Raw genomic sequence first — 14,925 nt, forward strand, 5'->3', positions numbered from 1 at the left:
CCACCTACCAACATGTGTTTCAGATCCCTGGAGCTGTGTGACAGAAACACTACCTGTTACCACCGTGCTGCCCTTGAAATAAGATATATACAATTAATTTACCAGACAGCTACAACTGCTAAGAATAAGATACAATTCTGTTCCCAAACTAAAGGAACCAAACACCACACTGACCCTGAAGGGTGACAGTTATTTTCGAGAGTGTGCATAGCAGTGGGACAGTGTGCCCTGGAGTGACAGAGCTTCATCTAACACCACTGGAGTTGGAGTGGTGTTTCTGATACAAATTTATCATCCCACATTTTACCTGACCCTAATAATGTTTATGAGGTTGAATGTATTCAAATCATCACATTTGGTTTAAAGCTTTTCCGACATGGGACACAATCCAAAATGTGTCAGTCCCCAGCGGTCAGCTGTTGCAGTGTCTGTGAAAAGAGGCCTGTTCTTCTGTTGTTACAATGGCATCATTGACCGTTCTCTGCTGCTCAGAAGTCAGAGGGCAGTGGTCAGGTTAGACAGTGTTAAAACGTCAGCGTTATGTTTATGGCTCACTATGTCCCCTCCATGGCATCCCACCTGGAGCTGGTGTTTCCTCTTCTCTCTTTTGGCTCTACATCTTCACTCTATTAGCTCTGCTCCTGATTTCTCTGGTAAGTGTTTATTTTTCTGTGGCTTTGAAAAAACAAAATCCAATGGCCTTGCCAATTGAATCAATTTAATAAATAATCTAATAATACTGTTTTTGAGTTGCAAGGTTATTATGAGATATATGTTTGTCTGGATATAATTTACTTGTGAAAGTAATTTTATTTAAAATAAAATTCACACTGTATTAGCAGCTGAGTTACTGAGAAACTGCAAAATTCTCTCCCACTATATTGAGGTGTTAGTGATAAGGCCAAATGTTTATTGACCACATGTTTCTCACTGATGGCTTGGTAGATTAATGCTGATTTGCCTAAATCAGACACTTCTGTCCAGATTAAAATGATAAAGTTATTTACAGTTTCAAACCAAGAAGGGTCTTGGTGCTAATGAGAAATGGCTGAATTCCTGTTTCTCAGGCTGTTATTGTTTCAGGAAATCTGAGCTTATTGTGAGACTTTACTGAGTTGTTCATTAAAGTTTCTGATTGCAGTGTTGTCTGGGTGAAAATACAGAGAAAATCAAGTATTAAGCCTCTCCCTTGATTCTACTTTACTGCAGTGTAGCACTGCAGTCTTGGAGAGATTTTGTTGTTGATTTTCCTGCTCAAAGCAGCTGGACAGTGTCAGCTTTAAAGAGATGTGTGTCAGGGTCATTCTCTTCATTTCCAAACAAACTGTTAGTAAAGAGAACATTTTTGTCTATGGTTTATTAACCCAAACTTGCAAAGGTCAGTACATTCCTTGCAGTAAATATGTTGAGAGGATGTATGAAGGTATTTAGCTTTTCCTCATATTTGTTGATGAGTATGAAGATAATATGTGCAATGATCAGCCATAAACTTCAGATAACCTCAGTTTTTCCACCCTCATTTGTCAGCTTTGTAGTTCTGCAACTGTAGACTGTAGTCTGTAGTACCGTGTCTGATCCACTCGAACCAACACAACACACATTAACATACCACCACCACCACCACCATGTCAGTGTCACTACAGTGCCTGCTCTGCGGTGGTCCTGTTGGGGTCTGGACCATTAAAGAACAGGGTGAAAGGGGCCCCAAAAAAACATGCAGAGCAACAGATAGACCACAGTCTGTAACTGTACCTATATGGTGAATGGAGCTGAATTGATGGACACTGTGAAGCAAGTAATTTAAGAGGGAGGGACGAGCACTCTCTGCTCTAAAACAATTCATAGCTCTTCACACAATGTATGGCACTATGGCGCAGCAGGTAGTGTCGTAGTCACACAGCTCCAGGGACCTGGGTTCAATGTCTGTCAAGAGTTTGGTGTGTTCTCCCTTTGTCTACGTGGGTTTCCTCCCACCGTCCAAAAACACACATTGGTAGGTGGACTGGTGACTCAAAAGTGTCCCTGGGTGTGAATGTGTTTCACAACATTCAAAGGGCTGGCTCCCCCTCCAGGGTGTATTCCTGCCTTACGCCCAATGACTCTGGATAGGCTCCGGACCCACCGCGACCCTGAACTGGATAAGTCAATGAATTAATTCATTTGAACACAATACAAACAAGTTTTTAAATCTATGTAAAAATAGTGTACACATTTACATCATATGAAGTGAACTCATCAATGAGTTCTTTCAGTGCATATAAATTTGTAGATTATAAGTAAATACTGATCTCTGTCATTCTGCATTTAACTCTCACAACACAATGACTTTGAGAGTGATTATTAGTCAACAGTAGCTCATTGTGTGTTTGGGTGTGTGTGTGTGTGTGTGTTTGGGTGTGTGTGTGTGTGTGTGTCGGTGGGTGTGTGCCTGGCGCTGACCATCAGTAAAACTTGATTCAAATGTGTTTGTCATGTTCCCCATGTACAAAAATGCTTCATCATTTTGGACAAAGATTTCACACCAATACAATTTTTTATTTTTATGTTTATTTTTATTAAACAACGTCAATCTCTATTAGAAAAAAAATGTAAACACATACCCTTTGTCTTGAGGATGGTACGGTGGTGTACAGGCAGTTGCTGCAACACTAGTTCCAGTTCCTGGGCTCCAGGGTCCTGGGCATTTCTTTATAATTTATTCCTTGCTCTTTTCTCAGAGGGAGAGTACTTTGCATAATTTCTTGATTTTTGTTTATCACTTTCCCTACAAATGTTTCATTGTGTTTGCTTGATTTGTTATCTTTCTTGTTTATATTATGCTCTATTTCCATTTTAACAATGCCTGAAAACTAGTTGTTCTAAGCTGGTTAGATCAAATAAATTTCCTGACGCTTCTGACGACTCAAAAAAAAAACCCTGAATAAATTAATAAGAATAAACCATTGTATTAATATATACATTGCAAAATATATTGCCTTAAATGGATCTCTGTGATTAATCCAGTGTTAGATAAGACTTAAAGGTGTGCACTGTGTAATAGAGCAGCATTTTGCGCCACGCCTGAAGAGATTAGATAAGAGAGGGTGTTGGTCAGAGCACTGTCATATTATTGGTCATCACTAACAATGGTGCTTTTGATTAACATAACATTATTTATCGGAGCACAATGCTGGACCAGTGCTAACTGAGGTTTCAATAACTGTGTTGTTTACTGACCACTGACCTCAGCATCAGTAACTTTTCACAGCTGTCTGGACACATCAGCTCTTCTCTGTTTTTTTTTTCCCTCAGATTTTCTCTACACAATCCTTAGAAACCACACGACTCACGGCTGCGAGGGGGACACCCTTACCATCAGATGCCCCTCCAAAACCTCAGTGGCTATTTTATCTGCCTTCTATGGACGCAGAGTGCCGAGTCCACATTTATGCCCCAACACAAACACAAACATCACCGCGGAGAGCACTGAATGTATGTCCGCCTTAGCCATTCAGGTATGTCTCTCCTTCTTAAAGGCGCAGTGTGATTATGAAGCTCTAAAACACTATAGAATATTTTTCACCAAGCCTGCTTTAAACATGGCTGCCCCTATGCGAGGGACATGCTGTCATTCAGAGACTACAAAGCAATTTGATTAAAAATAATAATAATGATTCTGAGAATAATGTCCGAATGGTGCTGAGATTAAAGTCGGAAAAATCCTAAAAAAAAAAAGTCAGTATTCCCAAGAATTAAGTCAGAATATTTTGCTGCACATATAATGGGGCAGGCACAACCGCAGTGTAATTGAGGAATGTGGTGTATTGCTGAAGTCATACTATGATGTAGATCTCAGGAATAAAAACTCCTCTGGCCCTTCAGGACCAGATTGTTATTAGTATTTGAACTCTGAATCGGTGCAAGATCCCATTTATTCAGAAGAGGGCATGTAGATTCACAGGATACAATTAATGATCACCAATATGATCATTAATTGCCCATGAGGCTCTATCACGTTGTGGCTAATAAACTAAAGCCGTATGCACTGCAGTCAGTGGCTGCACTGACAGAGTTACCTGCTACTTTCACAACTCACTCTATGGTGCACAGACTGGAAGTCTGTCTGTCTAAATATTATAATAGATAATAATCCAAACAGTATTTCTCAAAATATTCTGACTTTATTCTCTGAAGCTTTCCGACTGTATTCTCAGAATGATTCTGACATTATTCTCAGAATTCTAAATTTATTCCCTGAATCATTACGATATTATTACGAATTATTTCAATTTTATTCACTGAATCTTATGTTTTTTATTTGTATTATTTTTCAATGTTGTGGCCCTAAAACTCTATTGTAACTTTGTATGAGTTACATTTCAAAGAAAAAAAATGGGGTTGTGGGTTCAAACCTACGGTGGCCAGGAAAGCCCAAACAAACTGTAAATTAAAACAAGCTGCAAAAGCACAAAACACATCCATCAAAATGACAACACGATGCAAGTTCAGAAAGCTGCAAATTCAGTCATAACACAACAAACATTTTCTGGAGGACCCTGAAACCTGCTGCTCCCCTAAAAACAGGTGATGTATAGAACAAAAGCCCCGTCACTAAGCAGTAGTTGTTATAAAACAAACAACAGTGTCCCAAAAACATGGCACGATTATAGTTATATGACAGAATAATGATCACTTTAAGCACAGCTGGTCATATTTTTAGCTGGAAATCTAAGTCAAATTTAAAACTGGGGCTGCAGCCAAGTGGGGTCATGGGGTTCATTTGAGGAAAAGTACATGTTGGTAGGTGGATTGGTGACTCAAATGTGTCCATTAATATGTGAGTGTGAGTGAATATATGAGTGTGTGGTGCCCTGTGTGACCTGTCCAAAGTGTGTTTCCGCCTAGTACCTAAAGATTCATGCTCCGGACCCACAGAGACCCTAAAGTGGATAAAGCGTTTACAGAACATGAATGAACGAATTGTAGCATTTAAGCACCTTAAACAATTGAGCTATATTTGAGTGGGAAGGTTTTGTAGCTGTAATCATTTTTTTATTTAAAATGGTCCATGACTTGCTTATTTGTGGCATATTCATTCATTCATTCATTGTCTGAAACCACTTATCCAATCCAATTCACACCCTGGAGGGGGTGCCAGTCCTTCACAGGGCGACACACACACTCACACCTATGGACACTTTTGTGTGTGTGTGTACCAACGTGTGTTTTTGGACCGTGGGAGGAAACCGGAGCACCCGGAGGAAACCCACGCGAACACAGAGAGAACACACCACACTCCTCACAGACAGTCACCCGGAGGAAACCCACGCAGACACAGGAAGAACACACCACACTCCTCACAGACAGTCACCCGGAGGAAACCCACACAGACACAGGAAGAACACACCACACTCCTCACAGACAGTCACGCGGAGGAAACCCACACAGACACAGGAAGAACACACCACACTCCTCACAGACAGTCACCCGGAGGAAACCCACACAGACACAGGGAGAACCACTTATCTAGCCACTTATCTAACCACTTATCCAGTTCAGGGTTGTGGTGGGTCCAGAGCCCACCCGGAATCACTGGGTGCAAGGTGGGAATACACCCTGGAGGGGGCGCCAGTCTTTCACAGGGCAACACAGACACACACCTACGGACACTTTTATATCACCATTCCATCTACCAACGTGTGTTTTTGGACCGCGGGAGGAAAACGGAGCACCCGGAGGAAACCCATGCAGACACAGGGGGAACACACCACACTCCTCACAGACAGTCACCTGGAGCGGGACTCAAATCCCACCTGACTTTGACACAAGACTCCTGTTAGTCTTGAAATTGGCATAAGAAACAACTTTTTACTTATGTATTGAGAAGGACATTACGCATTATTGTAACTCATCTGGACGGCACGGTGGTGCAGCAGGTAGTGTCGCAGTCACACAGCTCCAGGGGCCTGGAGGTTGTGGGTTCGATTCCAGCTCCGGGTGACTGTCTGTGAGGAGTTGGTGTGTTCTCCCCGTGTCCGCGTGGGTTTCCTCCGGGTGCTCCGGTTTCCTCCCACAGTCCAAAAACACACGTTGCAGGTGAATTGGCGACTCGAAAGTGTCCGAGTGTGTGAATGATTGTTTGTGTGTCTGTGTTGCCCTGTGAAGGACTGGCGTCCCCTCCAGGGTGTATTCCCGCCTTGCGCCCGATGATTCCAGGTAGGCTCTGGACCCCCCGCGACCCTAAATTGGATAAGCGGTTACAGACAATGGATGGATGTAACTCATCTGACAGAATTATACTTAAATCAATAAGCCTTCCAATCCTCCGGGTTGATCATTTTAAACAACACATTTTTGAGCGCAAGTGAAGGGGTTAAACCAGCCAACTCAGAATATTGTTTCCTCTGTATTTAAAAAATGTGTTTGTGTGTGAACAGAAAGTGATGTCAGAGTGTCAGGACCGGAGGGCATGTCAGATTCCTGTGGTCAGTGCTGTATTTGGTCAGGATCCCTGCCCTGAAACCAGCAAGTACATCATTGTGTCCTACAAATGCCGGCCAGGTATGAGCACTCCTGCACGGAAACACATATACCAAGGAGTCTGTGAAGAGACAGGTGTGTGACGACTATGTGTGTGTGTGTTTATTTGAAGTGCACCATCGTTCGAGGACGGTGTGTGAGAACGAGAGGCTGAGATTGGCCTGTAAAAACAACACTGTCCTGGCCATCTACTCTGCCACATTTGGACACCTGGAAACCGATCACCTGGAATGTCCTCATGGAGCCAACATAAAGCCAGACATAGGTCTGAGACCACAATAACCCAGATATGCCCTCTAGTGGACAAACATAGCATTAAAACATCATTTCTGTTCCCAATGTTGGTCTTCAGTGGGTTTGTTCAAGACTTTTTATAATGTCACTGGTGGATGTGTACTATGTGAGGACCTCAGACAATGCATTTCTATGATTGGTCCAATTAATAATCAGAAATAATCATTTAGTTTTTTCATTTCATCATAACTCAGTACCATAAAATAGAGAAACTCTCAACTCAGTTTATGAGCTGTTGCTCTGTCACCGTGTCACTTGCGCTCTCAGAAATGATTGGCCACCTGTCGCTTTCTTACCTGGGGGTGGGGGGTGCTACTTCAGTGTGAGGAACCTGCATATAAAAAATGCAGGCCCTCTTGGAGGACCCACACTATGAATTCTTCTACTCATTGTTTACAATTAAATGCAAATGTAAGTCATAGAGGAAAAATACATGAAACTTATTATTATTGTTGTTATTATTATTATTATTATTATTCGGTTTCACACCACAGCCAGAAAAGACAGAGACTTTCCATTCACTTGGACTGCTCAGTTTGAGAGTGCTGCGGGCTCATCCAGAGAAGACCTTGGAGGACTGGCCTTCTGAGGATCTGTCCTTCGGAGGCTGTAGTCTAGGTTTTGAGAAACAGCCAGGCTAAAGAGTAGTAACAAAAACTGGCTCTTGGGTTTTAGGTGCAGTTTCCAAGCAGAGATTGCACTTGTTGCCAGTGCTAAAATACTTTGTGTTTCATTCAAGAGTTTATATTCACTAGTGAGTGTATTTTAGCAGCACATGTTTAGTGTTTTACAGCCTAAGTTCAATATATTTACAGTAACTTTTAATCAGAAGTAGTAATTAATAGATAGAGTAGTAGTAGAAGAAGTAGTAGTAGTGATAGTAGTTGTCTAATAAATTGACACATAAATAATGACTAAGTCTTGTCTGTTTTCTACATCCCTAGTTATATGCGTTTTCAAACCAAAGATTTGTTAACACATTTACAACAGATAGAGGTTCAGTTCTCAGATCAGACAGGAACACCATGCTAATTCAGTAAGAATCTTTAGGAAAGACTCCTAACTCACATGTTAAGGTTAACATTGTCAGTTGCTTTGAATCACACATTTTGCTATTATGTATTTTCAAGTGTATTGTTCCAATATCAAATAAACTATAATAGTGTAGAGTGCCCTGCCCTTTAAACATGACTGTACCTCCAGAGTGTTTATCTTCGGTGGCTTTGAGGAGAGTGTCCCGCCGGTGCCATGGCCGGACCAACTGCTCTGTCTTGGCAGATGTCCAAAACTTTGGTGATCCCTGCTTCCCTGGCACCAGGAAACATCTGCGTGTATCTTTCACATGCGGTGAGTGGTGGAACAGAGTTTCCAGCCAACATTGCTTCTACTAACTGTCAGATATTTGTTCCCCATTTTACTGCTGTAACACTTTCTATTTTTATGAAAAAGCTTTATACTAATGCTGGAACAATGCTGTGAGGATTTGATGACGTTCAGCCTCATGAGCATTAGCAAGGTCAGGTACTGGTGTTAGGATTAATCTGGTTGTTCTAGAGCATCCCATTTCATGCTTTTTCGCTGGAGGCGATACCGTCTGTGTGCACACAACTGAACATTTGCTTTCACAATAGGTGCAACTTAAGTAGCTGAATTCACTATTTATAAGCTGTGTCTGCAAACTTTTGGACACAGTATTCATAATCCAGCGATTACTCATTCATGGGCTTGTATTGTTTTTTTGCTGATTTAGTTCCGAGGTATCTGCTGGAGGATGTGGGACGGGGAGACACGGATCCGTTCCTGATCTCAGACTACACACATGGTAGGACATGGAAAACCTAGCACAGGAAATGTGTGACACTCAACTAACCACACAGCAATTTACAAAGAAAATGACTGAGGAAATGATATGTAGAAGAGTATTTTAAATTAACTAATAACAACAAACATAAATGTCAGTGTGTTAGCGTATTAGCTTATTAGCTTTTTTTAGCATACTTAATCCAGTTAATTAGCTAAAAAACGAATGCTAAATTATTACAATGGGACTTCTAACATCCTGGTAAGCACTGGGGCCTCATCAACCTCCAAGCACTTGCTCCTTAAAAAACTGCTGTTAAATACACATTTTCTCCTTGTACTTCATAGCCATTTTCAAATAAATGAAAGGTGGTGTCTGAGATTTTGGGTGAATCATTTTGGCTTGAAATGAAGAAACCCAAATGGTAAACTGATTCTGGCCCATTTCTGGGCTACATCATTCATTTTCATCCAGGCCACTTTAAATATGGATTGACAGAACGTGAATGGACTGCTCCCAATTGCCACATGAGGGCAACAAAAACACCAAACACGCAACACAAAACTTTTTTGCCCACTTCCTCTCTCACAGCCAGCGCAGAAAGAGACTGGGTTTATTTTAGTATGGTGTCTGTAAAATGTGGAGCTTTAATTGGCTACTTTTGGTTTACAGGCACTGCCCCAGTTTTGCCAGAAGTAGTACTCGTCTTTGTGCTATCTGGGAAAGACACTGTCAACCATATTTATTTGAATAAGGGAAGGAAATTTCATATTGGGGCGGCACAGTTGCGCAGCAGGGAGTGTCGCAGTCACACAGCTCCAGGGACCTGGAGGTTGTGGGTTCAGCCCCACTCCGGGTGACTGTCTGTGAGGAGTTCCCCCTGTCTGTCTGTGAGGTGTGTTCTCTCTGTGTCTGCGTGGGTTTCCTCCAGGTGCTCCAGAAACACATGTTGGTAGGTGGATTGGTGACTCAGAAGTGTCCGTACCCATGAGTGTGTGTTGCCCTGTGCCCAGGGTGTGTTCCTGCCTTGCGCCCAATGATTCCGGGTAGGCTCCGGACCCACTGCGACCCTGAACTGGATAAGGGTTACAGACAATGAATGAATTAATGAATTTCTTATTTTATGAATTTCACAGGGCGTAAGGTTCATTTGTATTTTGTGTAGCTGCAATAACAGGAAAGTATTTCAAACAGAGAGATCAGGCTGTCGAGCAGTGTTTTTGTTAGTGGTCGTGCTGACTGCTGAAGCTCCTCCATTTCCCTTCTCCTCTGCAGGCGGCTGGTACACTGGCCCTGGAGTTTACAGACCTCAAAACATTTTCACCAACACTCTGGAAATCTATTCCCAGGTCCAGGGTAGGTTAGTTGCACCTGCCTTCAAATATGTCAGTGATAATATTTAAATTCATCACTTTTTCTTCTGTTTATGAATTACTGACACCAGCAGTCAGCAAAGGCCTTATGACAGACTCCCAACGAAACCCTTGTGCACTAAAACATATCACTGCAAGAGCTTTATTTAATTACGCCATAATGTCATATATTAAAACTGAGTGAAACTAAGCTAAACTGAGTTGTGTTACTCATCTAGACATTGATTAAACACATAAGACCTCATCTCTGTTCATCAAAATGTATATTTAAAATATAGAAATATTCCAAAATCAAACAAATCCCCCTAATCCTTTACAAGTGGCTTTGGTGTAGCTCCTTTGCCTTTATTCAGTATGCACTGGTCTGTGAATACGCTAATTTACCCCACCTCTATCTCCAGTCATCCCTCTACTGCTGACCTGCATTGCGACTTATCTGGGAAAGCCCAGTGTTTACATTATGATATTACGTATTCTTCCAAGACAGGTGAACCCACTCAGTTCTAAGTTAACAGACGCCTAGGTACATGTTTCTCAATCATTTTGAAAGCTCCTTGCTGATACCATTGTGGTGGCCCAATGACCTCAGTCAATGTAGGCTAGGACTGTCCTGTGTGATGGGGAGAAAGAGGGCCATTAAACACTTACAGAGACAGTGAAGTCAATTCTGGCCTTTCCTAGACTCCTGATTACGGATGGCTGTGGCATCACTCCAGAGTAAACTGTTGAAGACAGGGCCTACATTTGGTCAATTGTGCTGCATTCATTTGGAAGAGGACAGTATGTCAGCCCCTAAAATGCTTGACTTTGAACTCTTGAACTGTCTCTTTCTTCCCATTTCCCCAGGTCTCCCAGAAACAGTGGCACTGTACTTTGTATCTGGTATCTGTGCCGGCCTGGTGTTTTTGCTGTGTTTGTTTGGCGTGAAGTCCACTCTGGTCCGAGATGTGAAGGAACTGGCCTCGGAGCTTCAGGACGAGCTGAAGGCCGCACGCAGGTCCCGGCGTGGACTGATAGAGGACTTTGATGATGATGAAACCTCACTGGACTCTGCTTTTCGTCGCCTTACGCGCTCATACCGGGCAGCAGACATGCTCAGCCCTGAGATGGTGATGACAGTGGTGATGGAAGATAAGAGGGATGAGGAGAGGAACAGAACCGAGGCTGTGAATGGAGATTTGTGGCCTCACTGTAACTCCAGCCCTTATGCCATCCACAAAACCAAGTCTTCAACCGCCTGAGTCTCTGAGACTGAATAATACATCACAAACTTATACTGTCACTCACATGTGCTAAATCTGCCTGATTTATAGGGAATCCTGAACACTAAGACCTCAATAGTGATTGTTGTAGGCCTCAGTGTACTATATGGTAGTGTTGCAGTCACACAGCTCCAGAGACCTGGAGGTTGTGGGTTCGATTCCCGCTCCGGGTGACTGTCTGTGAGGAGTTGGTGTGTTCTCCCTGTGTCTGCGTGGGTTTCCTCCAGGTGCTCCGGTTTCCTCCCACAGTCCAAAAACACACGTTGGTAGGTGGATTGGCGACTCAAAAGTGTCCGTAGGTGTGAGTGTGTGTGTGTGTCTGTGTTGCCCTGTGAAGGACTGGCGCCCCCTCCAGGGTGTATTCCCCGCCTTGCGCCCAATGATTCCAGGTAGGCTCTGGACTCACCGTGACCCTGAACTGGATAAGGGTTACAGATAATGAATGAATGAATGAATGAATGAATATGTTATTTATAGATGGTGACTTATACTATTATAGAGTGCAACTGTTGCTGACAGAGATATTCACCAATGCACAGATTGCTTGTATGATCTCCCAAGAAAAATATTTACCAGTAGATTGAAACAAATGGAGTGCAATCAAATCCTTACAGCAATGTTCCAATAGTTCCCAGAAGTGTAGAGGCTGTAACTCCCTATTAATACCTTTCATTTCAGTAGAAATATTGAATGGGCCATATTTCCTCTATTATTAAAAACAGACGCTCATCTACTAGTAGGTGTCTTTTAAATACTTTATCACAAAGATATAATCTGTTTGCTATGCAGTGTTTTTAATGACTGTGTTTGGGTTTTTTTGTTTTGTTTGTTTTGTTTTTTAATGTGAAGAATATGTATTTGCTTGTCAAAGACGTACTAATCTTATCTTTTGATAATTAAATAAAATGTCAGTTTGTAACAATCTGTGCTAAGCCATAAATAATTTTAAGACATTGGAAATATTTGAAAATGTTCGATTCTCATTGAAATTAAATGAAATATAAAATCACAATGTGAAAAGTAACATTTAATCAATTTTTCCAAAATTGTTATTTAAAAAAACAAACAATTTGTGGGGTTAGTTACATCTTAAACACACTCCAGGTAAAATCAAGTTGTTGTTTATTTTTGTTTGTTTGTTTTTTATTTTTTTACTGTATTAGTTGTTCCCTCTGGTGATGTTTATAAGCGAGATCGCATATCATGAGCGAAATAAGCAGTTAAATCCAGGGCTGAGAATTTCCTCTGTGAATTTACATTGTTCTAGGGATTGTCACCAAAACACAGTTTCAGACAGCCAGGGTTTCACAGGTCACAAACTTTACGAACCAATCCTGGGTGCTGCCTTCCAGGTAAGTGATCTGCAAGCCAGCTTTGGAAGGATATGTGAAAATTAATATGGATTGCATATTCATATTCATAGATTTATACATACTGAATGAAGGCAAAGGGCGGCACGGTGGAGCAGCAGGTAGTGTCGCAGTCACACAGCTCCAGGGACCTGGAGGTTGTGGGTTAGATTCCTGCTCCGGGTGACTGTCTGTGAGGAGTGTGGTGTGTTCTCCCTGTGTCTGCGTGGGTTTCCTCCGGGTGACTGTCTGTGAGGAGTGTGGTGTGTTCTCTCTGTGTTTGTGTGGGTTTCCTCCGGGTGACTGTCTGTGAGGAGTGTGATGTGTTCTCCCTGTGTCTGTGTTGGTTTCCTCCGGGTGACTGTCTGTGAGGAGTGTGGTGTGTTCTCCCTGTGTCTGCGTGGGTTTCCTCCGGGTGATTGTCTGTGAGGAGTGTGGTGTGTTCTCCCTGTGTCTGCGTGGGTTTCCTCCGGGTGACTGTCTGTGAGGAGTGTGATGTGTTCTCCCTGTGTCTGCGTGGGTTTCCTCCGGGTGACTGTCTGTGAGGAGTGTGGTGTGTTCTCCCTGTGTCTGCGTGGGTTTCCTCCGGGTGACTGTCTGTGAGGAGTGTGGTGTGTTCTCTCTGTGTTTGTGTGGGTTTCCTCCGGGTGACTGTCTGTGAGGAGTGTGATGTGTTCTCCCTGTGTCTGTGTTGGTTTCCTCCGGGTGACTGTCTGTGAGGAGTGTGGTGTGTTCTCCCTGTGTCTGCGTGGGTTTCCTCCGGGTGATTGTCTGTGAGGAGTGTGGTGTGTTCTCCCTGTGTCTGCGTGGGTTTCCTCCGGGTGACTGTCTGTGAGGAGTGTGGTGTGTTCTCCCTGTGTCTGCGTGGGTTTCCTCCGGGTGACTGTCTGTGAGGAGTGTGGTGTGTTCTCCCTGTGTCTGTGTGGGTTTCCTCCGGGTGACTGTCTGTGAGGAGTGTGGTGTGTTCTCTCTGTGTCCACGTGGGTTTCCTCCGGGTGACTGTCTGTGAGGAGTGTGGTGTGTTCTCTCTGTGTCCACGTGGGTTTCCTCCGGGTGCTCCGGTTTCCTCCCACAGTCCAAAAACACACGTTGGTAGGTGGATTGGCGACTCAAAAGTGTCCGTAGGTGTGAGTGAATGTGTGTGTGTCTGTGTTGACCTGTGAAGTACTGGCGCCCCCTCCAGGGTGTATTCCCGCCTTGCACCCAATGATTCCAGGTAGGCTCTGGACCCACCGAGACCCTGAACTGGATAAGCGCTTACAGATAATGGATGGATGGATGGATAATGAATGAATGAATGAATGAATGATGAATGAAGGCAAAGGTGTATTACAGCTCAGACACTTTTTGGGCATTTTCCCGATGTAAAATAATTAATTCTGATAAAAAAAGGTAGGTTTAAAGGTTTAATCAGTGTCTGGAGAGGGACTTTAAAATTTTTTAAATTATCATGAATTTTTGCGTTAAATATTGCCAGCAGAGGGAGTTATCTGCCATGTATTCGTCATTAATTCATTGTCTGTAACACTCACACCTATGGACACTTTTTTGAGTCACCAATCAACGTGTGTTTTTTGGGCCGTGGGAGGAAACCGGAGCACCCGGAGGAAACCCACGCGGACCACGCCAGTCCCTCACAGACACACACCTACGGACACTTTTGAGTCGCCAAGCCACCTGCAACGTGAGTTTTTGGAATGTGGGAGGAAACCGGAGCACACACCACACAGACAGTCACCCGGAGGAAACCCACGCAGACACAGGGAGAACACACCACACTCCTCACAGACAGTCACCCGGAGGAAACCCACACAGACACAGAGAGAACACACCACACTCCTCACAGACAGTCACCCGGAGGAAACCCACGCAGACACAGAGAGAACACACCACACTCCTCACAGACAGTCACCCGGAGGAAACCCACGCAGACACAGGGAGAACACACCACACTCCTCACAGACAGTCACCTGGAGCGGGAATCGAACCCACAACCTCCAGGTCCCTGGAGCTGTGTGACACTACCCGCTGCGCCACCGTGCCCCCCACCCACTCAAATTACACACATTAAGCCTAAGAATTTTTTTGGGATCTGCATATTGCACTTTGTTGGGAGTCCGGATCCACAGACGTGCAAACGTTTTAAAAAATATATGCAGACAATATTTTTACTCCCAAAAAGGCACATTTTGTAAAAAGAAAAATTTATTTATATACACCTTTAATCTATTACATTAATTGTAGAATATTCATGACTAGTATAGTGCACTATGTAGTGAGTAGGGAGCGACGTTACGCCAATCCTCGTTGGGCTTGTGTTCTCTCAT

General features: G+C 43.2%; 1 protein-coding gene across 2 annotated transcripts; it reads left to right on the forward strand.

Annotated features, from left to right (window-relative positions):
• The first annotated feature begins 504 nt into the window (after positions 1-504).
• si:ch73-335m24.2 (protein eva-1 homolog C) lies at positions 505-12,171 on the forward strand. Of its 2 annotated transcripts, XM_066649826.1 has the most exons (8): positions 505-653; positions 3,292-3,494; positions 6,417-6,540; positions 6,632-6,784; positions 8,017-8,160; positions 8,564-8,635; positions 9,890-9,970; positions 10,834-12,171. In XM_066649826.1, the coding sequence occupies exons 1-8, from the start codon at positions 557-559 to the stop codon at positions 11,226-11,228; spliced, it is 1,269 nt and encodes a 422-aa protein (XP_066505923.1). In that variant the 5' UTR covers positions 505-556; the 3' UTR covers positions 11,229-12,171. The 2 variants fall into 2 exon arrangements, with proteins under 2 accessions (XP_066505923.1, XP_066505924.1); XM_066649827.1 differs by lacking the exon at positions 9,890-9,970 and having other exon boundaries at positions 10,834-12,170.
• The last annotated feature ends 2,754 nt before the right edge of the window (positions 12,172-14,925 follow it).

Source organism: Hoplias malabaricus, chromosome 17 (genome assembly GCF_029633855.1).
Source record: "Hoplias malabaricus isolate fHopMal1 chromosome 17, fHopMal1.hap1, whole genome shotgun sequence".
In the NCBI taxonomy this organism is placed as follows: Eukaryota; Metazoa; Chordata; class Actinopteri; order Characiformes; family Erythrinidae; genus Hoplias; species Hoplias malabaricus.